The following is a 26,733-nucleotide window of genomic DNA, read 5'->3' as shown; positions in this document are numbered from 1 at the left end:
CTGGGGTCACCCAAAAGTACCTGGGGACACCCAAAAAGGACTTGGGGGTCACCTGGTGACACCCACAGGACACCCATAGGACACCTGGGGACACCCAAAAAGGACTTGGGGGTCACCTGGTGACACCCAGGGGTCCCCTCCGTGTCCCCTCCCCTTGCCCGGGTGGGGTCCGGGAGCGCCCCCAGGTGGCGCCCGGCGCCGCTGGCGCGCGCACGGCCCAGTGGCCTAATGGACAAGGCATCAGCCTCCGGAGCTGGGGATTGTGGGTTCGAGTCCCACCTGGGTCGGCCCCACCTTTTACCTGGGGAGGGGTCTGGGGTGGCGGGGAGGCTGGGGGGGGAGGGGGGTTCGGGGGATTTTGGGGGGATTTGAGGAGTTTTGGGGGGGATTCAGGGAATTTTAGGGGGATTTGGGGAGGTTTGGGGTGGATTTTTGGGGGGGATTTGGGGAGTATTGAGGGAGAATTTGGGGGAGTTTTGGGGGGATTTGAGAAGTTTTTGGGGGGGATTCAAGGAATTTGGGGGGGATTTGGGGCGTTTTGAGGGGGATTCGGGGAATTTTAGGGGGGATTTGAGGAGGTTTGGGGGGGATTTGGGGATGTTTGGAGGGGATTTTGGGGGGATTTTGGGAGTATTGAGGGAGAATTTGGGGGAGTTTGGGGGGGATTTGAGGAGTTTCGTGGGGGATTCAAGGAATTTTGGGGAGGGATTTGGGGAGGTTTGGGGGGATTTTGAGGAGTTTTGGGGGGATTTTGAGGAGTTTTGGGGGGGATTCAGGGAATTTTGGGGGGGATTTGAGGAATTGCCAGGGGATTTGGGGAGGTTTAGAGTGAATTTGGGGAGTTTTGGGAAAGAATTTGGGGAGTTTTGGAGGGATTGGAGGAGTTTTGAGGGAGGAATTTGGGGAATTTTGGGGGCATTTGAGGATTTTTGAGGGAGAATTTGGGGAGTTTTGGGGGGGATTTTGAGGAATTTTGGGGGGATTTGAGGAATTTTGGGGGCATTTGAGGATTTTTGAGGGAGAATTTGGGGGTTTTGGGGGATTCGGGGCCTCACCGTGATTGGTCAGCTCCTCTGTGCTCCGGGTGGGCTCAGGGCTGGGGTCTCCATCCTTTACCTGCCGGGGGGGGGGGGGGGGGGGGGGGGGGGGGGGGGAGGAGCTGCTGTACCCCCAAATCTCCCCTCCCCCATCACCCCCAGACTCATTAAACCCCCAAATTCCCCCCCCCCCAAGTCCCACAACTCCCCCATAACCCCCCCCCCCCCCCCCCAAATTTACACCCCATTCCCGGGGGGGGGGGGGGAGGGGAGGGGTCGTCTGAGGGTCCCTCAGCCCCCCCCAAATTCCACTCCCACCCCCACATCCTTGGGGAGGGGGTCCCAGCCCCCCCCAAATGTCCCCTCAATGTCCCCAATGTCCCCTCCCCGTGTCCCAGCCCCTCCCCCAATGTCCCCAATGTCCCCTCCCCGTGTCCCATCCCCCCCCCCAGTGTCCCCAATGTCCCCTCCCCGTGTCCCAGCCCCTCCCCCAGTGTCCCCAATGTCCCCTCCCCGTGTCCCCACCTCCTCGGGGGGGTGTCCCAGCCCCCCCAGCAGCCGCTCCAGGACGAAGCCCCCGTAGAGCCCCCCCAGGACCCCCAGCAGTTCCCAGGGGAGGCCGTGGGAATCCTCGTGCGACCCCCCCGAGTGGCTGTGGACCCCCAGCGCCTGTGGGGACACGAGTGGTGGCATCGGTGTCACCTCCCCCCTCCCCCCCCCCAGCCGTGTGTCCCCCCGCCCCCCCCCCCCCCCGCGTCACCGTGCCCGGGGTCTTCACCAGGTCCCCACTGTCACCTCCTGTGGTCCTGATGTCCCCCCCGATGTCCCCTCAGTGTCCCCAATGTCCCCCCAGTGTCCCCAATGTCCCCCCAATGTCCCCCAATGTCCCCCAATGTCCCCAATGTCCCCAGTGTCCCCAATGCTCCCCCAGTGTCCCCAGTGTCCCCAATGTCCCCCCAATGTCCCCCGAGTGTCCCCAATGTCCCCCCAATGTCCCCCAATGTCCCCCAATGTCCCCCAGTGTCCCCAGTGTCCCCCCAATGTCCCCAATGTCCCCAATGTCCCCAATGTCCCCAGTGTCCCCAGTGTCCCCCAATGTCCCCCAATGTCCCCAATGTCCCCAATGTCCCCAGTGTCCCCAGTGTCCCCAGTGTCCCCCGACTGTCCCCAATGTCCCCCCAATGTCCCCCGAGTGTCCCCAATGTCCCCCCAATGTCCCCCAATGTCCCCCAATGTCCCCCAGTGTCCCCAGTGTCCCCTCAGTGTCCCCAATGTCCCCAATGTCCCCAATGTCCCCAGTGTCCCGTCAGTGTCCCCTCAGTGTCCCCCCAGTGTCCCCAGTGTCCCCAGTGTCCCCAGTGTCCCGTCAGTGTCCCCTCAGTGTCCCCCCAGTGTCCCCAATGTCCCCAGTGTCCCCACCTCTGGCAGCACGTGCAGCAGCGCGTCCCCGCTGAGCGCCCCGGCCGCCAGCCCGTCCAGCAGGGGGCGCCACCAACTCCGGGGACAGCAGCGACACAGGCGACATTGGCGACATCCACGGGGACAGCGGGAGCACAGGGGACAGCGGGGACACAGCACCAGGGCCAGCCCCACCAGCGGCACCAGAGCCAGCGCCAGAGCCGTCAGTGTCCCCAACAGGTACCCTGCGACAGCGACACGGGGTCAGCGACAGCGACAGCGACAGCAGGACACTGCCCCAGCCCTGTCGTTGTCCCCTCCCTGTCCCCACCCTGTGTCCCCGTGTCCCCTCCCTGTCCCCACTCACTCTGGGTGACGCTGAGCTGCTCCGCGGGCCCGGTGCTGTTGGTGGCCGTGGGGACAGTGACATTGTCACCAATGTCCCCCGAGCTGGGGACCGTGGGGCCGTGGTGGCTCTCAGTGTCCCTAGGGTCGATGTCACCGTGCCAGCTGTCCGTGTCCCCGTGGGGGGGTGTCGATGTCGCCGGTGTCCCCGCAGTGCCAGGTGTTGTCCCCACACCGAGGGCTGGGGGTGTCCCCGCTGTCCCCGCTGTCCCCAGGGCAGAGGTGGCGGCCACGCAGCACCAGGACCCCGAGTGCCACCAGCGCCCGCCCGCTCGCCACCCTTGGGGACACCGCGGCCGTGGCTGCCAGCACCCCCCCGAGCGTCCACGCAGGCCTGTGACACCCAAATGTCACCCTCAGGTCACCTCAATGTCACCGTGTCACCCCCGCCCACCGTGACATGAGGGGCTGGGCAATGGTGCCCGTGACAGGTGTGTCACCTCCCCACGACACACCTGTGACATTTGTCACCTGTCTGTGCCCCACAGCCGCTGCCACTTCCTGTGACAGGTGTGTCCCCTGTGTCCCCATGTCCCCACCCCCCCAATGTCCCCGTGTCCCCTCACCTGGTGGCCGTTGTCACCTCGGTAGTTGGGCTCGATGGCCGCCAGCAGCTCGGCCACCTCCGGGAGCCCGGGGCCACCATGGCCCGCGACAGCGACAGTGACAGTGACATTGCCGGTGACATCGGTGGTGGCATTGCCGGTGACATCGGTGGCGAACTCGCGGTGCAGGGCACGGACGCGGCTGGCCCAGGACTCCGTGGTGGCCTCGGTGTCCCCGTGGGTGTCCCCATCGCTGTCACCACCGATGTCCCCGCAGGTGGCCGGGGGGTCCCTGAGCGTGGCCACCACGGCGGCCCCCAGCCACGACAGCTCGGTGGCCCCGAGCCCGGCGGTGCCACCCGGGGCCTTCCCGGCCAGGGGCCAGCAGCGCTGGCACCGAGGGACACTGCGGGGACAGGGGACAGCGTCAGGGGGTGACAAGGGACGGGGGGGGACAGGAGCAGGGCACGGGAAACACAGCACGGGCTGGCACAGGTGACACACACGGCACAGGTGACACACATGGCACAGGTGACACACACGGGACAGGTGACACGGGACACATGGCACAGTTGGGACAGGTGACACGCACAGGACAGGTGGCACTCATGGCATGGCACACGTGGCACAGGTGGGTGGCATTTGCGAAATGGCACAAAATGGCCTGGCCCAGGTGGCACACCTGGTGCACACGGCACCACCTACCCGTGGCACAAGTGACAAAGGTGACGCAGCTCATGTGGCACAAATGGCCTGGCACACACGGTACAGGTGGCACAGGTGGAACAGGTGACACAGCACAGGTGACACAAATGGCCCGGCACACACGGTACAGGTGACACACATGGCACGGGTGACACAGGTGACACAGCACAGGTAACACAGAACAGGTAACACAGAACAGGTGCACACGGCATCACCTGGCACATGGCACAGGTGGCACAGGTGGCACAGCACAAGTGACGCAGCACAGGTAACACAGCACAGGTGACACAGAGCAGAGGTGGACACAAATGGCCTGGCACACATGGCACAGGTGACACAGGTGGCACAGCACAGGTGACACAGCACAGGTGACACGGCAGAGGTGGCACACACGGCACAGGTGACAGCACAGGTGACACAAATGGCCTGGCACACATGGCACACACAAAGCACAGGTGACACAGCACAGGTGACACAACACAGGTGGCACAAATGGCCTGGCACACACACAGCACAGGTAACACAACACAGGTGACACAGCACAGGTGGCACACACGGCACAGGTGGCACAAATGGCCTGGCACACACAGCACAGGTGACACAGCACAGGTAACACACGACAGGTGACACAAATCTCCTGACACGAGCGGCACAGGTAACACAGCACAGGTAACACAGCACAGGTGACACAGCACAGGTAACACAGCACAGGTGCACACGGCACCACCCGGCACATGGCACAGGTGGCACAGGTGGCACAGGTAACACAACCCAGGCCACACACACAGCACAGGTACCGCAGGTACCACACCCATCCCCCTCCCCACACCCCCCCCCGCCATTCCCCCCACCCCCCCTTCCTCCCCTCCCTCCCCTCCCCCCTCGGGGCCATGCCAGCCGGTGCCAGCCGGACTTTGTCCCCTCTCTGTCGCGATGTCGCCGTGGCTGTCCCCGCGGGGCGGGCGCGGTCTCACCTCTCCGCACGGCTCTCGCGGGCACTGCGCACGGCCGGCCACCTGTGCCACGAGTTCCCGCAGCTCCCCGCCACACAACTGTCCCTCGCCCGACGCCACAGCGCCTCCAGGGCCACCAGGGCCACCCCGGGGTCACCCTTGGCTCGTGTCGCCGAGGGCACGGCCAGCGCGGCTGGCACAGCCAGGGCCAGCAGTAGCCACGGCCGGGCCATGGCGGGGTGCTGGTGGCCGCGCTGGTGGCGGCGCTGGTGGCACTGGGGTGGCAGCGCTGGTGGCCGTTGGGCACCGTGGGGTAGCGGGGCTGTAAAACCCGCCCGGGATCGCGGCCCTGATTGGCCCGGGATGAGATTGGCCCGGGTAACGATTCATTCACCCCGCAGGGCCCGGCCCGCAAGCCGCAACAGCTCCGCGACACCCCCGGGACACCCCAAAAACACCCCCGGGACACCCAGTGCACACCTGGGGACACCTGGGACATCCTGAGACACCCCTGGGACACCCCAAAAACACCCCCGGGACACCCCTGGGACACCCAGTCCACACCTGGGGACACCTGGGACACCCCCGGGACACCCCTGGGACACTCCAAAAACACCGCTGGGACACCCCTGGGACACCCAGTCCACACCTGGGGACACCTGGGACATCCTGGGACATCCTGGGACATCCTGGGACACCCCCTAAAGCACCCAATCGCTACCTTGGGACACCTGGGACACCCCTGGGACACCCAGTCCCCACCTGGGGACACCTGGGACATCCTGGGACACCCCAGAAACACCCAATCCCTACCTTGGGACACCTGGGACACCCCTGGGGCACCCCTGGGGCACCCAGTCCACACCTGGGGACACCTGGGACATCCTGGGACACACCTGGGACACCCCAGAAACACACAGTCCCCACCTGGGGACACCTGGGACATCTTGGGACAACTCCAGGTCACCTGGGACACCCCTAGGACACCCCTGGGACACCTGGGACAGCCCTAAGACACCCCCAGGACATTCCAGGGACACCCAATCCCCACCTGGGGACACCTGGGACATCCCTGGGAAACCCCTGGGACACCCCTGGGACACCCAGTCCCCACCTGGGCACCCCTGGGTCATCCTGGGACACCCCTGGGACATTCCAGGGACACCCAATCCCCACCTGGGGACATCCTGGGACACTCCTGGGGCACCCTTGGGACACGCAAGGCCCAGCACAGCACCCCTGGGACACTCCCAAGATACCTGTGGGACACCCCAGGGACACCCAACCCTGCCCCAGCACCCTCAGGACACCCCAGGGCACCCTTGGGACACCCCCTGGGACATTCCTGGGGCACCCCAGGGACACCTGGGCACTCCTGGGACACCCCTGGGACACCCCTGGGACATTCCTGGGGCACCCCAGGGACACCTGGGCACTCCTGGGACACCCCTGGGACACCCCTGGGACACCCTCAGGTCACCCCAGGGGCACCCAAGGCCCAGCCCAGCACCTCTGGGACACCTGGGGCACCCCTGGGACACCCCTGGGTGACCCCCAGGACACCAAAAACCTGCCTGGGACACCCCTGGGGCACCCCAGGACACCCTTGGGTCACCCACCTGTCACCCAACGGGCACAGGGACACCCCTGGATGGGGAACGGGGACACCCAGAGCAGGTTCTGGGGTCACCTTTGGGTACCGGTGTCACCTTTGGGGGTGCTGGGGTCACTTTTGGGACTCTGGTGTCACTTTTAGGACCCTGGTGCCACCTTTGGGGTGCTGTCCCCCAAAGCCTCGCCAGGACAAGGGCCCAGCACAGGTGGCACAGGTGGCACAGGTGGCACAGGTGACACGCGTGTCACACCTGTCCCAGGGGGCCCATCGTGGCGTGGCACACGTGTGACACGCGTGTCACCTGTGGCACAAACCGCGTGTGACACTCGTGGCCTCTTTCTGGGTGTCCCGTGTCCCCCCACGCGGTGCCACGCCCGGTGCCACCTGTGCCACCTGTGCCACTCCACGTCACCTGTGCCACTCCACGTCACCTGTGCCACTCCATGCCGCAATGCCGGGCTGGAATTTGTCCCCAAGGCCACCCCCCCCCCCCCCTCTCTCCACACGGCCCAGGTGTGTCACCCTGGGGCCACGCCACGGATCCCACAGGGACACCTGGGTGAGCCGGGCACCCCTGGGTGCTGGGGACACCTGTGGGTGTCGGGGACACCTGTGAGTGCCAGTGTCACCTGTGGCTGCTGCAGGGTGTCACACACGTCATGGGGTGTCACATCTCGCAGTGCCACCTGTCCTGTCACCAAATGTCACGTGGTGTCCCATCCTGTCCCGCCCAGGGTGACACAGCCCGGCCCGACCACGGCCCCAGCGCTCACTGATGTCCCAGGGCCACCCCCCACTGTGTCCCCGTGTGTCCCAGTGTCCCCATATCCATCCCAATGTCCCCCCGGTCCCCCCCGGTGTCCAAAGTCCCGCTGTCCCCACCCCATCCCGGCTGTCCCGGGGGTTCCGTTCCCACGGGGACTTTGCCCGGTGACGGTGCCGAGGTGGCACCAGGAAGTGCCACCAGCAACGCCGGGACCTTGTCACCACAGACCCGTTAATCCTAATTAGGGGTAATTAACCCGGAACTTCCGGGTGACATTTGGTGACAAGGGGACAGGGGGGACATTTTGGGGACATTCTCCCAGGTCACCCAGTTTCCCATCCCAGTGCACTGGGAATGGCACTGGGGGCACTGGGAGGGCACTGGGGGGCACTGGGGAGGGCACTGGGGGCACTGGGAACACTGGGAGCACTGGGAGGGCACTGGGAGGGCACTGGGAGCACTGGGAGCACTGGGAGCACTGGGGACACTGGGGGGCACTGGGAGGGCACTGGGAGCACTGGGAGCACTGGGAGCACTGGGGACACTGGGAATGGTACTGGGGTCCCTGTCCCTGTCCCCATCCCTGTCCCTGTCCCCATCCCTGTCCCCACACTTGGTGTCCCCAGCACGGGGTGTCCTTGTCCCCACACACTCCGTGGGTGCCCCTGGCCCTGTCCCCCATCCCCAGGGAGTGTCATTGTCCCCTGTGCCTCATCATGGCTGTCCCCATGGCCCCAATGGGTGTCCCCATGGTCACATTGGGTGTCCCCATGGCCACATTGGGTGTCCCCATGGCCCCAATGGGTGTCCCCATGGCCCCAATGGGTGTCCCCATAGCCCCAATGGGTGTCCCCAGGCTGTCCCCAGGCTGTCCCCAGGCTGTCCCCATGGCCCCAGGCTGTCCCCAGGCTGTCCCCATTGCTGTCCCCATGTCCCCATTGCTGTCCCCAGGCTGTCCCCATGTCCCCAGGCTGTCCCCAGGCTGTCCCCAGGCTGTCCCCATTGCTGTCCCCAGGCTGTCCCCAGGCTGTCCCCATGTCCCCATTGCTGTCCCCAGGCTGTCCCCAGGCTGTCCCCATGTCCCCAGGCTGTCCCCAGGCTGTCCCCAGGCTGTCCCCATTGCTGTCCCCAGGCTGTCCCCATCTCCCCATTGCTGTCCCCAGGCTGTCCCCCAGGCTGTCCCCATGTCCCCATGGCTGTCCCCAGGCTGTCCCCAGGCTGTCCCCAGGCTGTCCCCATGTCCCCATTGCTGTCCCCAGGCTGTCCCCCATTGCTGTCCCCAGGCTGTCCCCAGGCTGTCCCCAGGCTGTCCCCAGGCTGTCCCCAGGCTGTCCCCATTGCTGTCCCCATGTCCCCAGGCTGTCCCCATGTCCCCAGGCTGTCCCCAGGCTGTCCCCATGTCCCCAGGCTGTCCCCAGGCTGTCCCCAGGCTGTCCCCACCTGTCACCCACTCGCAGTTGTATTTGCTGTAGGTGCCAGTGGAGTGGAGGTGGATCTCCACTTTGTCCCCTTTGGGGATGACTTTGGTGACGTTGAAGGTCTCGAAGGGCGGGATCAGCACCTCGTCCTCGTGCGGGAAGAAGGAGAATTCCCGGATGGAGACGCCCTGGCAGGTGCACACCTGGAACACCGTGTGGGTGCCCAACGCCCATGAGCTCTCGTTGGGCCGGTAACTGGGAGCACTGGGAGGCCACTGGGGGGTACTGGGAGCACTGGGAGCACTGGGAGGGCACTGGGAGGGCACTGGGAGGGCAGTGGAAACGACTGGGAGTGACTGGGGGGGGCACTGGGAGAACTGGGAGGGCACTGGGAGAACTGGGAGGGCACTGGGAGGGCACTTTGAGGGCACTGGGAGGGCACTTCGAGGGCACTGGGAAGGCACTGGGAAGGCACTGGGAGGGCAGTGGAAACGACTGGGAGTGACTGGGAGTGACTGGGGGGGCACTGGGAGCACTGGGACGGCACTGGGAGAACTGGGAGGGCACTGGGGGGGCACTGGGAAGGACTGGGAGGGCACTGGGGGGGGCACTGGGGGCACTGGGAGGGCACTGGGAGGGCACTGGGGGGGCACTGGGAGGGCACTGGGAGCACTGGGAGGGCACTGGGGGGTGACTGGGAGTGACTGGGGGGGCACTGGGGGGGCACTGGGAGGGCGCTGGGAGGGCACTGGGAGCACTGGGAGGGCACTGGGAGCACTGGGAATGAATGGGAGGGACTGGGAGGGCACTGGGGGGGCACTGGGAGGGACTGGGAGGGCACTGGGAGCACTGGGAGGGCACTGGGGGTGACTGGGAGTGACTGGGAGGGCACTGGGAGGGCACTGGGAACACGGGGAGGGCACTGGGGGGGGCACTGGGAGGCTCTGAATAAATGAAATTATGATTTTGGAATGATTTGAAATAATTTCAAATTATTATTTTGAAAGGATTTGAAATTGGTTTTTGGAAATGTTTTGAGACAAATTGAAATAATCTGAAATTATTATTTTCAAATAATTCGGAAGAATTTGAAATATTTATTCTGAAATGATTTCCAATAATTTTGAGTTAATTTGAAATTATTTTCAAAAAGAATTGAAATAATTTTGAAATTATTTGGAAATGATTTGAAACAATTTGAAATTATTATTTTGAAAGAATTCGAAATCGTTTGGAATTTCATTTCCTTTCCTTTTTCCCTTTTCCCTTCTCTTTTCCCTTATGATTACTCTATTATAATATTTATGTTATTATATCAATACATAATTATAATTTATATCGTTCATATTATTAAACAAATAATGCATGTAATACGCAATAACATCATATAAATTACATGCATTAACATAAAGAGCATTATTTTATATTATATTACATTACAATATATTACATTTTATTAAATTATACTACATTATTTATTACATTATATTAAGTTTTGCCAATTCATCTTTGATTTTTGCCATTTCGTTTTCACTTTCTGCCGTTTGATTTTTGATTTTATCCATTTGATTTTTGATTTTTTCCGTTTGATTTTGGATTTTTTCCATTTGATTTTGGATTTTTTTTCCCATCCATCCCGAGCACCGGAGCCGCCGCAGCTCCCCCGGCCCAGCCGGGACCTCCGGGCTCGGTTCCGGCCTCGCTTTAATGAATATTTAATTAATTCTGATCAATCAAACAGCGCCCCCTGCTGGCCGGGATCCACCAATCACAGCGCCCCCTGCTGGCCGTGATCCACCAATCACAGCGCCCCCTGCTGGCCCCGATCCACCAATCACAGCGCCCCCTGCTGGCCGTGATCCACCAATCACAGCGCCCCCTGCTGGCCCCGATCCCACCAATCACAGCGCCCCCTGCTGGCTCTGATCCACCAATCACAGCGCCCCCTGCTGGCCCTGATCCCACCAATCACAGCGCCCCCTGCTGGCTCTGATCCCACCAATCACAGCGCGCCCTGCTGGCCCCGATCCACCAATCACAGCGCCCCCTGCTGGCTCTGATCCACCAATCACAGCGCCCCCTGCTGGCCCTGATCCCACCAATCACAGCGCCCCCTGCTGGCTCTGATCCCACCAATCACAGCGCCCCCTGCTGGCCGTGATCCACCAATCACAGCGCCCCCTGCTGGCCCGGATCCACCAATCACAGAGCCCCCTGCTGGCCGGGATCCACCAATCACAGCGCCCCCTGCTGGCCCCGATCCCACCAATCACAGCGCGCCCTGCTGGCCCCGATCCACCAATCACAGCGCCCCCTGCTGGCCCTGATCCACCAATCACAGCGCCCCCCTGCTGGCCCTGATCCCACCAATCACAGCGCCCCCTGCTGGCTCTGATCCACCAATCACAGCGCCCCCTGCTGGCCCTGATCCCACCAATCACAGTGCCCCCTGCTGGCCCTGATCCACCAATCACAGCGCCCCCTGCTGGCCCTGATCCCACCAATCACAGCGCCCCCTGCTGGGTCTGATCCCACCAATCACAGCGCCCCCCTGCTGGCCGTGATCCACCAATCACAGCGCCCCCTGCTGGCTCTGATCCACCAATCACAGCGCCCCCTGCTGGCTCTGATCCACCAATCACAGCGCCCCCTGCTGGCCCGGATCCCACCAATCACAGCGCCCCCTGCTGGCCGTGATCCACCAATCACAGCGCCCCCTGCTGGCCCGGATCCACCAATCACAGAGCCCCCTGCTGGCCGGGATCCACCAATCACAGCGCCCCCTGCTGGCCCACCCGATCCCACCAATCACAGCGCGCCCTGCTGGCCCCGATCCACCAATCACAGCGCCCCCTGCTGGCCCTGATCCACCAATCACAGCGCCCCCTGCTGGCCCTGATCCCACCAATCACAGCGCCCCCTGCTGGCTCTGATCCACCAATCACAGCGCCCCCTGCTGGCCCTGATCCCACCAATCACAGCGCCCCCTGCTGGCCCTGATCCACCAATCACAGCGCCCCCTGCTGGCCCTGATCCCACCAATCACAGCGCCCCCTGCTGGGTCTGATCCCACCAATCACAGCGCCCCCTGCTGGCCGTGATCCACCAATCACAGCGCCCCCTGCTGGCTCTGATCCACCAATCACAGCGCCCCCTGCTGGCTCTGATCCACCAATCACAGCGCCCCCTGCTGGCTCTGATCCACCAATCACAGCGCCCCCTGCTGGCCCGGATCCCACCAATCACAGCGCCCCCTGCTGGCCCCGATCCCACCAATCACAGCGCCCACTGCTGGCCGTGATCCACCAATCACAGCGCCCCCTGCTGGCCGTGATCCACCAATCACAGCGCCCCCTGCTGGCTCTGATCCACCAATCACAGCGCCCCCTGCTGGCTCTGATCCCACATTTTACATTTCTCCAGTACAAATTCTTCCTCCTTCCTTCGTTTCCAGTCACAATTCTTCCGTTTTTCCTTTTCCCACCTTTTTTCCCGACCCCCCCCCCCTCCCCGATTTTCGGGTTGAGGCTGATCTGGAGGGAGAGCTCCTCCCCTTCCACCCCAGGAAATTTTTTTTTTTTTTTTAAACCACGACACCCCCCTGGCTCCTCCACCCCCCCGTCCCCCAAAATCCACAGGACCTCCCCGGGCTCTGCCTCCCCCTCGTCACTTCAGGGCCTGAAATTCCAAGGAAGAAAAGTCTGGAATCGCTGCTCTCCTCCAGTGGGGGGGCAGTGCTCTACAACTCCTAATTATGAAATGATAATTATTATTTTTAGGAGTTTTCCTTCTCGTTTTCTTCACCTGGTCTCGTTGTGGTCCCTTTGGAGGGTTGGGGGACAGGGGGTGGCTTCCCATGGGGAGGGGATTTTGGGAGGGAATTCCTGGCTGTGAGGGGCCCAAACCAGCCTGGGAATCCATGGAAATGGAAAATAAAGAGATAAAAGGAGAAAATGGATGTAAAAGCAGAGGAAAAAGTGGGGCTGAGGGACCCCCAGGCTGGGCCAGGACCCCCCCATGGAAACGAAGCCATCCCAGGGGGTCCCCCAGGAATTGGGGCAAATCCCAGAAATCCTGGGGGGGGGGGATTGCAAATCTCCAAGGGGAGCTTGGGGGGACCCCAGGAGGGGCTTCTGGGGGGGCTCAGTGGCCCCTCCCTGTGCGTGGCCAGCGGGACCCTGGATCTGGAGAGACCCCCCCTGACCCAGATCAGGGACCCTGAAAGAGACAAAAAACCCCCAGACCCCAAAAAGAGATGGGACCCCCCCTGATCCTGATCCCAAAGGAGGTGCAGGTGGGGACAGCAAACCTGGGGACACAAAACCTGGGGACAGCAAACCTGGGGACACCAAACCCTGGGACACCAAACCCTGGGACACCAAACCCGGGGACACCAAACCTGGGACACCAAACCCTGGGGACACCAAAAACTGGGGACACCAAACCTGGGACACCAAAACTGGGGACACCAAACCTTGGGGACACCAAAATTGGGGACACCAAACCCTGGGACACCAAACCCTGGGACACCAAAATTGGGGACACCAAACCTTGGGGACACCAAACCTGGGGACACCAAACCTGGGGGACACCAAACCTGGGGGACACCAAACCTGGGGGACACCAAACCTGGGGACACCAAACCCTGGGGACACCAAACCTGGGGGACACCAAACCTGGGGGACACCAAACCTGGGGACACCAAACCCTGGGGACACCAAACCCTGGGGACACCAAAATTGGGGACACCAAACCTTGGGGACACCAAACCCTGGGGACACCAAACCCTGGGGACACCAAAACTGGGGACACCAAACCTTTGTGTCCCACCAGACCTTTGTGTGACACCAACCCCTCACCTGGCCAGGTGAGATGCTGGCAGGTAAAGCAGAGCTGGAGCAGGCAGAGAGCAAAGCCAAACTCTTGAAACACACGGACTCAGGGTGGGGGAAGGGGGGCAGTGTCTGGGATTTTGGGGATTTTTGGGGGTTTTTGGGGGTTTTTGGGGTTCTCCCCCCAGGCTGTGCCGGCACGGACGGACAGACGGACGGACAGAGCCCGTCAGGAGCCCGGGCAGGTGGGACAGGGATCAGTGCAGGAGCCATAAAGTGCAGCAAAGCTTCCCGGGGACTCCTGGGGGGCTCCAGTGCCCGGGGGGGACATGGGGACACCGGGGGGACACCGGGGGGACACCGGGGGGGGACACGGCTCAGGAAGGACCCACAGTGCCAGGGCAGGGCTGGGTCCTTTCCTGGTTCTGTTCCCAGTGCCAGTCCCAGTCCCAATCCTGGTTCCATTCCTGGTTCCATTCCTGGTTCCATTCCTGGTTCCAGTGCTGCTTTGGTTGCCAGTACTGGTGCTGGCTCCATTCCCAGTACTGGTGCTGGCTCCATTCCCAGTACCAGTGGTGGTTCCATTCCCAGTACTGGTGCTGGCTCCATTCCCAGTACTGGTGCTGGCTCCATTCCCAGTACTGGTGCTGGCTCCATTCCCAGTTCCTGTGCTGGTGCCAGTACTGGTACTGGTTTCATTCCCAGTCCCCTTCCCAGTGCTGGTTCTGTTCCCAGTCCCATTTCTGGTGCTGGTTTGGATCCCAGTCCCGGTGCTGGTTTCGTTCCCAGTCCATTTCCAGTCCCATTGCTGGTTCTGTTCCCGTTCCCGGTTCCGTTCCCGGTGTCTGGGATCCCGTGGGGATTCTCACGTGCACATCACCTGCAGCCTGCGACGGGACAGGGCGGGGTCACCTGGGCCCGCCCTGCAGCCACGCCCACACATGACCACGCCCACAGTACCCCGCCCGTGTCTGACCACGCCCACCCAGCCTCGCTCGTGCCTGACCACGCCCACCCAGCCCCACAAGTGCCTGACCACGCCCCCATCCCGACCACGCCCACCCAGCCCCGCCCATCGCTGACCACACCCCCACAACCCCCGCCCACGCCTGACCACGCCTCATGCCTGACCACGCCCACAGCCACGCCCATGCCGGACCACGGATGCGCTTGACCACGCCCACCCCGCCACACCCATGCATGGCCACACCCACCCAGCCACACCCATCGCTGACCACACCCCCACAACCCCTGCCCACACCTTACCACGCCCCATGCCTGACCACGCCCACAGCCACGCCCATGCCGGACCACGGGTGCGCCTGACCACGCCCACCCCGTCACACCCATGCGTGACCACGCCCACACAACCCCGCCCATGCCTGACCACGCCCCCATGTCGGACCACGCCCACCCAGCCCCGCCCACCCCCGACCACGCCCACCTGTCGCCCTCGATGGCGCCGCCCTCGGGGTCCCCGCGGTCCCGGGCGCCGCTGTCGGGGTCGGGGTCTCCCAGCTCCATGTCCAGCTCGGTGCCCGTGTCCGGCCGGGTGTAGGTGTAACCACTGCCAGGAAAGGGGGCACGGCCTCAGGGCCACGGCTGGAATTCTGGGAATCCCTCGGGAACACGGCCCAGGATTCTGGGGAAATCCCTCGGGAACACGGCCCAGAATTCCAGGGAATCCCTTCAGGAATACCCCTGGAATTCTCAGAATTCCCGTGGAAATGGACTCTGGAGTTCTGGGGAACCCCCTCAGGAATAGCCCTGGAATTCTGGGGAATTCCCTCCAAGAATGGCCCCTGGAATTCCAGGGAATCCCCTTGGGAACAACCCCCAGAATTCCAGAGATTCCCCTCAGGAATAACCCCAGAATCGCCTCAGGAGGATCTCCCAGAATTCCAGGGAATCCCCTGAGGGATAAACCCCAGAATTCCCGGGAATCCCCTCATAGATAAACCCCAGAATTCCCGGGAATCCCCCGAGGGATAAACCCCAGAATTCCCAGGAATCCCCTCACGGATAAATCCCAGAATTCCCAGGAATCCCCCGAGGGATAAACCCCAGAATTCCCAGGAATCCCCTCACGGATAAATCCCAGAATTCCCGGGAATCCCCCGAGGGATAAACCCCAGAATTCCCAGGAATCCCCTCACGGATAAACCCCAGAATTCCCGGGAATCCCCTGAGGGATAAACCCCGTCAGTCATTCCCTGGGGGAATACCTGATGGAGCGGCAGGTGAAGAAGACGATTCTCTTGAGCCTTTTGTTGTAGAAGAAATAATTGAAGGACCAGAGGCTGCCGTCCTCGCCAAAGGGATCCGACGCCAGGTCGGGGTTGTAGCTGGGAACGGGAAAAGCGGGAAAAAACCCGGATGGATGGGCGGGAATTCCAGAAATTGGGAATTCCAGGGGTTGGGAATTCCAGGGGTTGGGAATTCCTGGAGTTGGGAATTCCCCAGAGGTTGGGAAGGAATGGAAACGACAATTTTAATGGAAAAAGCGGCTGGCGGGGGGGGGGAACCCGAGGGAAAAGCTGGAATTCCGTGGGAAAACCCGGAATTCCAAATGAAATCCCGGATTTCCTCAGGAAATCCCAGAATTCCCCCGGAAATCCCAGAATCCCCTCGGGAACTCCCAGAATTCCCTCAGGAAATCCCCCAGAATCCCTCAGGAACTCCCAGCATCCCCCGGGATCTCCCAGAACCCCCCGGGGTGTCCCATCATGCCCCGGGTGTCCCATCATGCCCCGGGATCTCCCATCATGCCCCAGGATCTCCCATCATGCCCCGGGATCTCCCATCATGCCCCGGGGTGTCCCAGCAGGCCCTGGGGTGTCCCATCATGCCCCGGGATCTCCCATCATGCCCCGAGGTGTCCCAGCAGGCCCCAGGATCTCCCATCATGCCCCGGGGTGTCCCATCATGCCCCGGGGTGTCCCATCATGCCCCGGGATCTCCCATCATGCCCCGGGATCTCCCATCATGCCCCAGGATCTCCCATCATGCCCCGGGATCTCCCATCATGCCCCGGGGTGTCCCATCATGCCCCGGGGTGTCCCATCATGCCCCGGGATCCCCCATCATGCCCCAGGATCTCCCATCATGCCCCGGGGTGTCCCATCATGCCCCGGGATCTCCCATCATGCCCCGGGGTGTCCCATCATGCCCCGGGATCCCCCATCATGCCCCAGGGTGTCCCATCATGCCCCGGGGTGTCCCATCATGCCCCGGGATCTCCCATCATGCCCCAGGGTGTCCCATCATGCCCCGGGGTGTCCCATCATGCCCCGGGGTGTCCCATCACGCCCCGGGGTGTCCCATCATGCCCCAGGATCCCCCATCATGCCCCAGGATCTCCCATCATGCCCCGGGGTGTCCCATCATGCCCCGGGTGTCCCATCATGCCCAGGGTGTCACATCATGCCCCGGGATCTCCCATCATGCCCCGGGGTGTCCCATCATGCCCCGGGATCTCCCATCATGCCCCAGGATCTCCCATCATGCCCCGGGGTGTCCCATCACGCCCCAGGATCCCCCATCATGCCCCAGGATCTCCCATCATGCCCCGGGGTGTCCCATCACGCCCCAGGATCCCCCATCATGCCCCGGGATCCCCCATCATGCCCCGGGGTGTCCCATCATGCCCCGGGGTGTCCCATCATGCCCCGGGGTGTCCCATCATGCCCCGGGATCTCCCATCATGCCCCGGGGTGTCCCATCATGCCCCAGGATCTCCCATCATGCCCCGGGGTGTCCCATCATGCCCTGGGGTGTCCCATCATGCCCCGGGGTGTCCCATCATGCCCCGGGATCTCCCATCATGCCCCAGGATCTCCCATCATGCCCCGGGATCCCCCATCATGCCCCAGGATCTCCCATCATGCCCCGGGGTGTCCCATCATGCCCCGGGATCCCCCATCATGCCCCAGGATCTCCCATCATGCCCCGGGATCTCCCATCATGCCCCAGGATCTCCCATCATGCCCCGGGGTGTCCCATCATGCCCCAGGATCTCCCATCATGCCCCGGGATCCCCCATCATGCCCCAGGATCTCCCATCATGCCCCGGGGTGTCCCATCATGCCCCGGGATCCCCCATCATGCCCCAGGATCTCCCATCATGCCCCGGGATCTCCCATCATGCCCCAGGATCTCCCATCATGCCCCAGGATCCCCCATCATGCCCCGGGTGTCCCATCATGCCCCGGGTGTCCCATCATGCCCCGGGATGTCCCATCATGCCCCGAGGTGTCCCATCATGCCCCGGGGTGTCCCATCATGCCCCGGGATCCCCCATCATGCCCCGGGGTGTCCCATCATGCCCCGGGATCTCCCATCATGCCCCGGGATCTCCCATCATGCCCTGGGGTGTCCCATCATGCCCCGGGGTGTCCCATCATGCCCCAGGATCCCCCATCATGCCCCGGGTGTCCCATCATGCCCCGGGTGTCCCATCATGCCCCGGGATGTCCCATCATGCCCCAGGATCTCCCATCACGCCCGGCACCTGTAGATGTCGCACTCGGCCAGGCTGATCTCCTCGTCCACGGCGTCCCACAGCAGCGGCTTCAGAGCCTTGAAATCCTCGCGCACGGCCGAGAAGAGGCTGCAGTTCACGGCATTGACCACCTGCAACGGGCCAGAACGGGGTTGGGAATGGGATTGGGATTGGGAATGGGATTGGGGATTGGGAATGGGGGATTGGGAATGGGGGATTGGGAATGGGGGATTGGGATTGGGGATTGGGAATGGGATTGGGGGATTGGGATTGGGGATTGGGAATGGGGGATTGGGAATGGGGGATTGGGATTGGGGGATTGGGAATGGGGGATTGGGAATGGGGGATTGGGATTGGGGGAATGGGAATGGGGGATTGGGATTGGGGGAATGGGATTGGGATTGGGGATTGGGAATGGGGATTGGGGGATTGGGATTGGGGGAATGGGAATGGGGGATTGGGATTGGGGGAATGGGATTGGGATTGGGGGATTGGGGGATTGGGAATGGGGGATTGGGATTGGGGGACTGGGATTGGGATTGGGGGATTGGGGGATTGGGGGATTGGGAATGGGGGATTGGGATTGGGGGATTGGGATTGGGGAATGGGATTGGGATTGGGGGATTGGGGGATTGGGGATTGGGAATGGGGGATTGGATTGGGGGATTGGGAATGGGGGATTGGGAATGGGGGATTGGGGATTGGGGGATTGGGAATGGGGGATTGGGAATGGGGGATTGGGGGATTGGGAATGGGGGAATGGGATTGGGGATTGGGATTGGGAATGGGGGAATGGGATTGGGGGATTGGGAATGGGGATTGGGGGATTGGGGATCGGGAATGGGGGATTGGAAATGGGGGATTGGGAATGGGGGATTGGGGGATTGGGAATGGGGGATTGGGGGATTGGGGGATCGGGAATGGGGGATTGGAAATGGGGGATTGGGAATGGGGGATTGGGGGATTGGGGGAATGGGAATGGGGGATTGGGAATGGGGGATTGGGAATGGGGATTGGGGGATTGGGAATGGGGGAATGGGATTGGGGGATTGGGAATGGGGGATTGGGAGAATGGGGGATTGGGAATGGGGGATTGGGGGATTGGGAATGGGGGATTGGGAATGGGGGATTGGGGGATTGGGAATGGGGGATTGGGGGATTGGGAATGGGGGATTGGGGGATTGGGGGATCGGGAATGGGGGATTGGAAATGGGGGATTGGGAATGGGGGATTGGGGATTGGGAATGGGGGATTGGGAATGGGGGATTGGGGGATTGGGAGAATGGGAATGGGGGATTGGGATTGGGGGATTGGGATTGGAGGATTGGGAATGGGGGATTGGGAATGGGGGATTGGGATTGGGGGATTGGGGGATTTGGGATTGGGAATGGGGGATTGGGATTGGGATTGGGGGATTGGGAATGGGGGATTGGGATTGGGGGATTGGGAATGGGGGATTGGGATTGGGGGATTGGGATTGGGGGATTGGGAATGGGGGATTGGGGATTGGGGGATTGGGATTGGGGGATTGGGATTGGAGGATTGGGAATGGGGGATTGGGAATGGGAACAAGGACATGAGATTTGGGATGTGGAATGGGATGTGGGATTTGAGATTGGGATTGGGGGATTGAGAAATGGGATTGGGCGTGTGGGATTTGGGGTGTAGGATTTGGGATTGGAGATTTGGGATTGGGAACGTGGAAATGGGATTTGGGATTTGGGACTCGGGAATGGGATGTGGGACATGGGAACGATCCCACCCCACCCCAGTCCCTCCCAGTGCTCCCAGTGCATACCCAGTTCAGGCTGGGCTCTCCAGTCCCTCCCAGTCCCATCCCAGTCCCCCCCAGTGCGTACCCAGTTCAGGCTGGGCTCTCCTAGTCCCATCCCAGTCCCCTCCCAGTCTGTCCCAGTCCCTCCCAGTGCGTACCCAGTTGAGGCTGGGCTCTCCCAGTGCCTCCCAGTGCTCACCCAGTTGAGGCTGGGCTCTCCCAGTCCCTCCCAGTGTGTACCCAGTTGAGGCTGGGCTCTCCCAGTCCCTCCCAGTGCCTCCCAGTGCGTACCCAGTTGAGGCTGGGCTCTCCCAGTGCCTCCCAGTGCTCACCCAGTTGAGGCTGGGCTCTCCAGTCCCTCCCAGTCCCATCCCAGTCCATCCCAGTGCTCACCCAGTTGAGGCTGGGCTCTCCCAGTCCCATCCCAGTCCCTCCCAGTGCTCACCCAGTTGAGGCTGGGCTCTCCCAGTCCCTCCCAGTCCCTTCCCAGTGCTCACCCAGTTGAGGCTAGGCTCTCCCAGTCCCTCCCAGTCCCTCCCAGTCCCTCCCAGTGCTCACCCAGTTGAGGCTGGGCTCTCCCAGTCCCTCCCAGTGCCTCCCAGTGCTCACCCAGTTGAGGCTGGGCTCCCTGCTGAACTCGTGGCTCTTGGCGGCGCTGAAGTCGTAGTCGGGCCTGAAGGCCTCGTTCAGGGTGGCAATGAGATAGAAAAGAGTCTTCCTGCTGCACGTGTCACTGAGGGGACTGTCACTGTCACCACAGCGTCCCCTGCCCTGCCTGCGGTGAGACTGGGGTCACTGGGGTGAGACTGGGGTCACTGGGGTCACTGGGGTCACTGGGGTGAGACTGGGGTCACTGGGGGTCACTGGGTCACTGAGGGGACTGTCACTGTCACCACAGCGTCCCCTGCCCTGCCTGCGGTGAGACTGGGGTCACTGGGGTCACTGGCTGAGACTGGGGTCACTGGGTGAGACTGGGGTCACTGGGTGAGACTGGGGTGAGACTGGGGTCACTGGGGTGAGACTGGGTCACTGGGGTCACTGGGGTCACTGGGGTCACTGGGGTGAGACTGGGGTGAGACTGGGGTGAGACTGGGGTCACTGGGGGTCACTGGGGTCACTGAGGGGACTGTCACTGTCACCACAGCGTCCCCTGCCCTGCCTGCGGTGAGACTGGGGTCACTGGGGAAACTGGGGTGACTGGGTGAGACTGGGGTGAGACTGGGGTCACTGGGGTGAGACTGGGGTCACTGGGGAAACTGGGGTGAGACTGGGGTCACTGGGGTCACTGGGGGTCACTGGGGTCACTGGGGTCACTGGGGTGAGACTGGGGTCACTGGGGGGTCACTGGGGTCACCGCAGGGACACGGCGACAGAGGGACACAAGGACACACAGGGACAGGGGGACACAGGGACAGAGGGACAGGGGGACACAGGGACAGGGGGACACAGGGACAGGGGGACAGGGGGACAGAGGGACAGGGGGACACAGGGACAGGGGGACACAGGGACAGGGGGACATGGGGACATGGGGACCAGGGGAAGGGGGACATGGGGACATGGGGACACAGGGACAGGGGGACATGGGGACACAGGGACAGGGGGACAGGGGGACAGAGGGACAGGGGGACACAGGGACAGGGGGACACAGGGACAGGGGGACAGGGGGGACAGAGGGACAGGGGGACACAGGGACAGGGGGACACAGGGACAGGGGGACACAGGGACAGGGGGACAGGGGGACACAGGGACAGGGGGACACAGGGACAGGGGGACACAGGGACAGGGGGACATGGGGACATGGGGACAGGGGGACACGGGGACACAGCAGGCAGCCCGTGACATCTGGGAATTCCCCATGGAAAGGGCAGTGGGCTGGGACTGCTGGAGGGAATCCACTCAGGAGGTGGCACCTGGGGACAGGGATCCCTGAGCAGGTGGCACCTGGGGACAGGGATGGGGTGGCCCTGGCTGTGCTGGGGACACTCACACTGCACTCAATGGTCTTTGTCATCCCATGGATCCCACTGATCCCATTGATCCTGATCCCAGGGATCCCACTGATCCATGGATCCCATTGATCCCATCCCATGGATCCCACTGATCCCATTGATCCTGATCCCAGGGATCCCACTGATCCCATGGATCCCATTGATCCCATCCCATGGATCCCACTGATCCCATTGATCCTGATCCCATGGATCCCATGGATCCCATCCCATGGATCCCACTGATCCCATCAATCCCATCGATCCCATGGATCTCATCCCAGGACCCCAGGACCATTCCTGGTGCCCATCCCAGTTAATCCCAGTTATCCCAGTGCCCATTCCCTGTGCCATTCTGGGTGCCCATCCCAGGTTCCCACTGCCATTTCCAGCACTTCCAGTGCCCCCAGTGCCACTCCAGCACTCCCAGTGCCATTCCCAGTATCCCCAGTGCCATTCCCAGCACTCCCAGTGCCATTTCCAGTGCTCCCAGCGCCATTCCCAGCATCCCCAGTGCCATTCCAGCACCATTCCCAGTATCCCCAATGCTCCCAGTGCCACTCCAGTACCATTCCCAGTCTCCCCAGTATCCCCAGTGCCATTTCCAGTATCCCCAGTGCCATTCCCAGTGCCATTCCCAGTATCCCCAGTGCTCCCAGTGCCATTCTCAGTATCCCCAGTGCTCCTATTGCCATTCCCAGCGCTCCCAGTGCCATTCCCAGTCTCCCCAGTGGTTCCAGTGCCATTCCCAGTGTCCCCAGTGCCATTCCCAGTGCTCCCAGTCTCCCCAGTGCCCCCAATGCCATTCCCAGTGACATTCCCAGTGTCCCCAGTGCCATTCCCAGTGCTCCCAGTGCCATTCCCAGTATCCCCACTGCTCCCAGTGCCATTCCAGTACCATTCCCAATCTCCCCAGTATCCCCAGTGCCATTCCCAGTGCTCCCAGTGCCATTCCCAGGGCTCCCAGTGCCATTCCCCGTGTCCCCAGTGCTCCCAGTGCCATTCCCCGTGTCCCCAGTGCTCCCAGTGCCATTCCCAGTGTTCCCATTGCCATTCCCAGCGTTCCCATTGCCATTCCCAGCACTCCCATTGCCATTCCCAGCGCTCCCATTGCCATTCCCAGCGCTCCCAGTCTCCCCAGTGTCCCCAGTGTCCCCCACCTGGCGGGGCTGAGGGCGGAGCTCTGGGGTGGGGACAGCGCCTCCAGGGCGTGGGGCTGCCCCTCCTGGCAGAACTGCTTGAAGAGCTGCTTGTCAATGCCAGCCAGCTTGCAGGAATAGCTCTCGATCCTGGGGGGACAAACACGGCAAAACGTGGGGGAAAATGGGGGGAGAACGTGGGGAAAATGGGGGGAAATATGGGGGAAAATATGGGGAAAGTGAGGGGAAAAATGGGGGAAAAATGGGGGGAGAACGTGGGAAAGGGAGGGGAAAAATGGGGGAAAACGTGGGGAAAATATAGGGAAAGTGAGGGGAAAAATGGGGGAAAAATGGGGGGGAAAATGGGGGGAAACATGGGGGGGGAAATGGGGGAAAATGGGGAAAAATGGGGGGGAAAATGGGGGGAAAATATGGGGGAAAACATGGGGAAAATGGGGGGAAATATGGGGAAAATATGGGGAAAACATGGGAAAAGGGAGGGAAAAATGGGGGAAAATGGGGGGAAATATGAGGAAAAATGGGGGGAAAATATGGGGGAAAATGTGGGGAAATGGGGGAAAATATGGGGGAAAGGATGGGGGAAAATGGGGGAAAAATGGGGGGGAAATGGGGGGAAAATGGGGGGAAAATGGGGGGAAAAATGGGGGGAAAAGGGGGGAAAAAATGGGGGGGAAAAATGGGGGGAAAATGGGGGGAAAATGGGGGGAAAATGGGGGGAAATGGGGGGAAAATGGGGGGAAAATGGGGGGAAAATGGGGGAAAAATGGGGGGGAAACGTGAGGAAAATATAGAGAAAGTGAGGGGAAAAATGGGGGAAAAATGGGGGAAAAATGGGGGGAGAACGTGGGGAAAGGGAGGGGAAAAATGGGGGAAAATATGGGGGGAATGGGGGGAAAATGGGGGGAAATATGGGGAAAAATGGGGGGGAAAATGGGAAAATATGGAAAAGGGAGGGGGAAAATGGGGGGAAATGGGGGGAAAAATGGGGGGAAACACGGGGAAAAATGGGGGGAAAATGGGAGTAAATGGGGGAAAACGTGGGGGGAAAATTGGGGAAAAATGGGGGAAAATGTGAGGAAAAGGGAGGGGAAAACGTGGAGAAAAATGAGGGAAAAATGGGGGAAAAGGGCAGGGAAAACACGGGGAAAAAGGGGGGAAAAGAGTGGGAAAAACACGGGGAAAGGGCAGGGAAAATTGGGGAAAATGTGGGAAAAGAGGGAGGGAAAATACAGAAAAAATGTGGAAAAGTGTGGGAAAGGGGGGAGGAAAACATGGGAAAAATATGGGAAAAATGTGTGGGAAAAGGGGGGGGAAAAGAGGGGGAAAACATGGGAAAAAAAAAAGGAAAAAGCAGGAAAAGCGTGGGAAAGGGGTGGGAAAAACAGGAAAAAAAACTGGGGGAAAAAAGTGAAAAATTGGGAAAAAAGAAAAGTGGGAAAACCAAGGGATCCAGGGAATGGCAGTGCTGGGAATGAACTGGGAATGAACTGGGAATGGGACTGGGAATGAACTGGGAATGGACTGGAATGGAACTGGGAATGGACTGGGAATGGACTGGGAATGGACTGGGAATGGACTGGGAATGGACTGGGAATGAACTGGGAAGGAACTGGGAATGGACTGGGAATGGACTGGGAATGGACTGGGAATGGACTGGGAATGGAACTGGGAATGGAACTGGAATGAACTGGGAATGGACTGGGAATGAACTGGAATGGGACTGGGAATGGACTGGGAATGGAACTGGGAATGGGACTGGGAATGAACTGGGAATGGACTGGGAATGGACTGGGAATGGAACTGGGAATGAACTGGGAATGAACTGGGAATGAACTGGGAATGGACTGGGAATGGAACTGGGAATGGAACTGGGAATGAACTGGGAATGAACTGGGAATGGACTGGGAATGGGACTGGGAATGGAACTGGGAATGGAACTGGAATGGAACTGGGAATGGAACTGGGAATGGAACTGGGAATGGGACTGGGAATGGACTGGGAATGGACTGGGAATGGACTGGGAATGGACTGGGAATGGACTGGGAATGGAACTGGGAATGGGACTGGGAATGGGACTGGGAATGAACTGGGAATGGACTGGGAATGGACTGGGAATGGAACTGGGAATGGAACTGGGAATGGAACTGGGAATGGACTGGGAATGGACTGGGAATGGAACTGGGAATGGGACTGGGAATGGGACTGGGAATGGAACTGGGAATGGACTGGGAATGGACTGGGAGGGGTTTGGGGTCCAGGCTGGAGGGATGTGGAACGGGGAACGGCTCCCTGCTGGATTTATTGGGATTTTGGGATGGAATTCCCACATCCCCCGAGCTTTTCCCGGGCCACAATTCCCAGATTCCAGGACCTTTCCCAAGGCCAGAATTCCTCAATTCCCCAGGGCCAGAATTCCCAGATTCTCAGAGCTTTTCCAGGCCCAGAATTCCCAGATTCCCGGGATCCCAGAGCTTTTCCAGGCCCAGAATTCCCAAGAATTTCCCCGCCCTCACCTGCCGATGATGTGGGCGTCTCCCGTCTCCACCGTCAGCTGGGAGTTGATGGCCTCGAAGCTGGAATTCTCCAGCAGCTTCATCCTCCCGGGGCAGAATTCCCAGCGCAATTCCAAGGGAAATTTCCCAGGGAAATTCCCAGCACAATTCCCGGTGCTGCAGCTGCTCCCAAGAAAAAAAAACGGGAAGGGAAAGGGGAGGAGGAGGAGGGGGGGGGGGGGGGGAAATGTGAGTGAGGGGCACCGGGATGGGCCCGGGGGGGATTTTCCAGCCCGAGGGATTCCTCCAGGAAAGTGGGAATGTGAGGAAGAGGAGGAAAAAAAAACAGGAAAGAGGGAAAAACAGAAAGGGAAAATGAAAGGGGAAAGGAGAGAAAGAGGAACTTCAAGTGGGACTGGCAAAGCGGGAAATGGTGACAGGCGGGGGAGGAGAAACAGAGAGGGAGGAGGAACAGGAGGAGGAGGAAGAAGAGAAGAAAAAGGAGGAGGAAGAGAAAAAAAAAGGAAGAAAAGAAGAAAAAAAGAACGCGGAAAATTCTCCCCAGATCCCGGAGGGCGCCACAGGAAGTGCCCTCCCGGCATGCCCCGCGCGCAGGACTACAGCTCCCAGCATGCCCCGCGCGGCGCCTAGCAATGCACCAGTAGCGGACTACAGCTCCCGGCATGCCCCGCGCGGGCGGCCCAGCCCGGCCATTGCGGGACTACTGCTCCCATCCTGCCCCGCGGCTGCGCGCGCTGCCGGGTCGCGCCTGGGCGGCGCGGGGCGCGCTGGGAATTGTAGTCCGTGCGGCTTCCGGGCGCGCAGGGGAGGGGGCGGCGGGCCGTGCGGACTTACCGGCGCGTCCTGCTCGCTATCGGTGCCTCCTCGCCGTGGCAGTGCCTTCAGGCTCGGGGCGCGTGTAAAGGGAGGAGTCTCCGGGGAAAGCTCGAGGAGGGCGAGCGTGCCGCGGCCGCCGTCCGCCGTCTGGCGCCGGCCCACCGGGCTTCCGCCCACCTCGACATGTCCCCGAGTGCTCGGGACGGCGGGAGCGGCTGAGCGAGATCCTGGGAGTCCCCCGGAGCGAGCGGGCGAGCGGGCGACCTTCTCCTGCGGCACCGGACGGCAACAGCGGCGGCACCGCCCCGCC

At 61.5% G+C, this 26,733-nt stretch overlaps 1 protein-coding gene and 1 non-coding gene across 3 annotated transcripts; one reads left to right on the top strand and one right to left on the bottom strand.

Annotated features, from left to right (window-relative positions):
• The first annotated feature begins 214 nt into the window (after positions 1–214).
• Positions 215–287, top strand: TRNAR-CCG (transfer RNA arginine (anticodon CCG)). Its single transcript has one exon. It is a non-coding gene; the product is annotated as a tRNA-Arg (tRNA).
• A 13,460-nt stretch (positions 288–13,747) lies between these two features.
• MAF1 (MAF1 negative regulator of RNA polymerase III) lies at positions 13,748–26,732 on the bottom strand. Of its 2 annotated transcripts, none has more exons than XM_088158262.1 (8): positions 26,442–26,732; positions 25,608–25,769; positions 23,095–23,223; positions 20,559–20,724; positions 18,185–18,306; positions 15,900–16,019; positions 15,119–15,241; positions 13,748–14,561 (listed from the first exon to the last, which is right to left on the bottom strand). In XM_088158262.1, the coding sequence occupies exons 2-8, from the start codon at positions 25,688–25,690 to the stop codon at positions 14,540–14,542; spliced, it is 765 nt and encodes a 254-aa protein (XP_088014388.1). In that variant the 5' UTR covers positions 25,691–25,769; positions 26,442–26,732; the 3' UTR covers positions 13,748–14,539. The 2 variants fall into 2 exon arrangements, with proteins under 2 accessions (XP_088014388.1, XP_088014389.1); XM_088158263.1 differs by having other exon boundaries at positions 20,559–20,682.
• Position 26,733: the final 1 nt, after the last annotated feature.

The sequence above is a fragment of the Sturnus vulgaris genome, unplaced genomic scaffold, assembly GCF_052056855.1.
Source record: "Sturnus vulgaris isolate bStuVul1 unplaced genomic scaffold, bStuVul1.hap1 Scaffold_1955, whole genome shotgun sequence".
NCBI classification, from domain to species: Eukaryota; Metazoa; Chordata; class Aves; order Passeriformes; family Sturnidae; genus Sturnus; species Sturnus vulgaris.
The sequence above is the reverse complement of the archived record's forward strand: the minus strand, read 5'-3'. Positions and strand labels throughout refer to the sequence as shown.

Coding starts and splice junctions, on each gene's coding strand:
- MAF1 (XM_088158262.1), bottom strand. CDS start 25,690: ATGAAGCTGCTGGAGAATTCCAGCTTCGAGGCCATCAACTCCCAGCTG. Junction 23,224..25,607: donor GACGCCCACATCATCGGCAG/GTGAGGGCGGGG, acceptor TTGTCCCCCCAG/GATCGAGAGCTATTCCTGCA. Junction 14,562..15,118: donor GGCGCCATCGAGGGCGACAG/GTGGGCGTGGTC, acceptor GTCCCGTCGCAG/GCTGCAGGTGATGTGCACGT.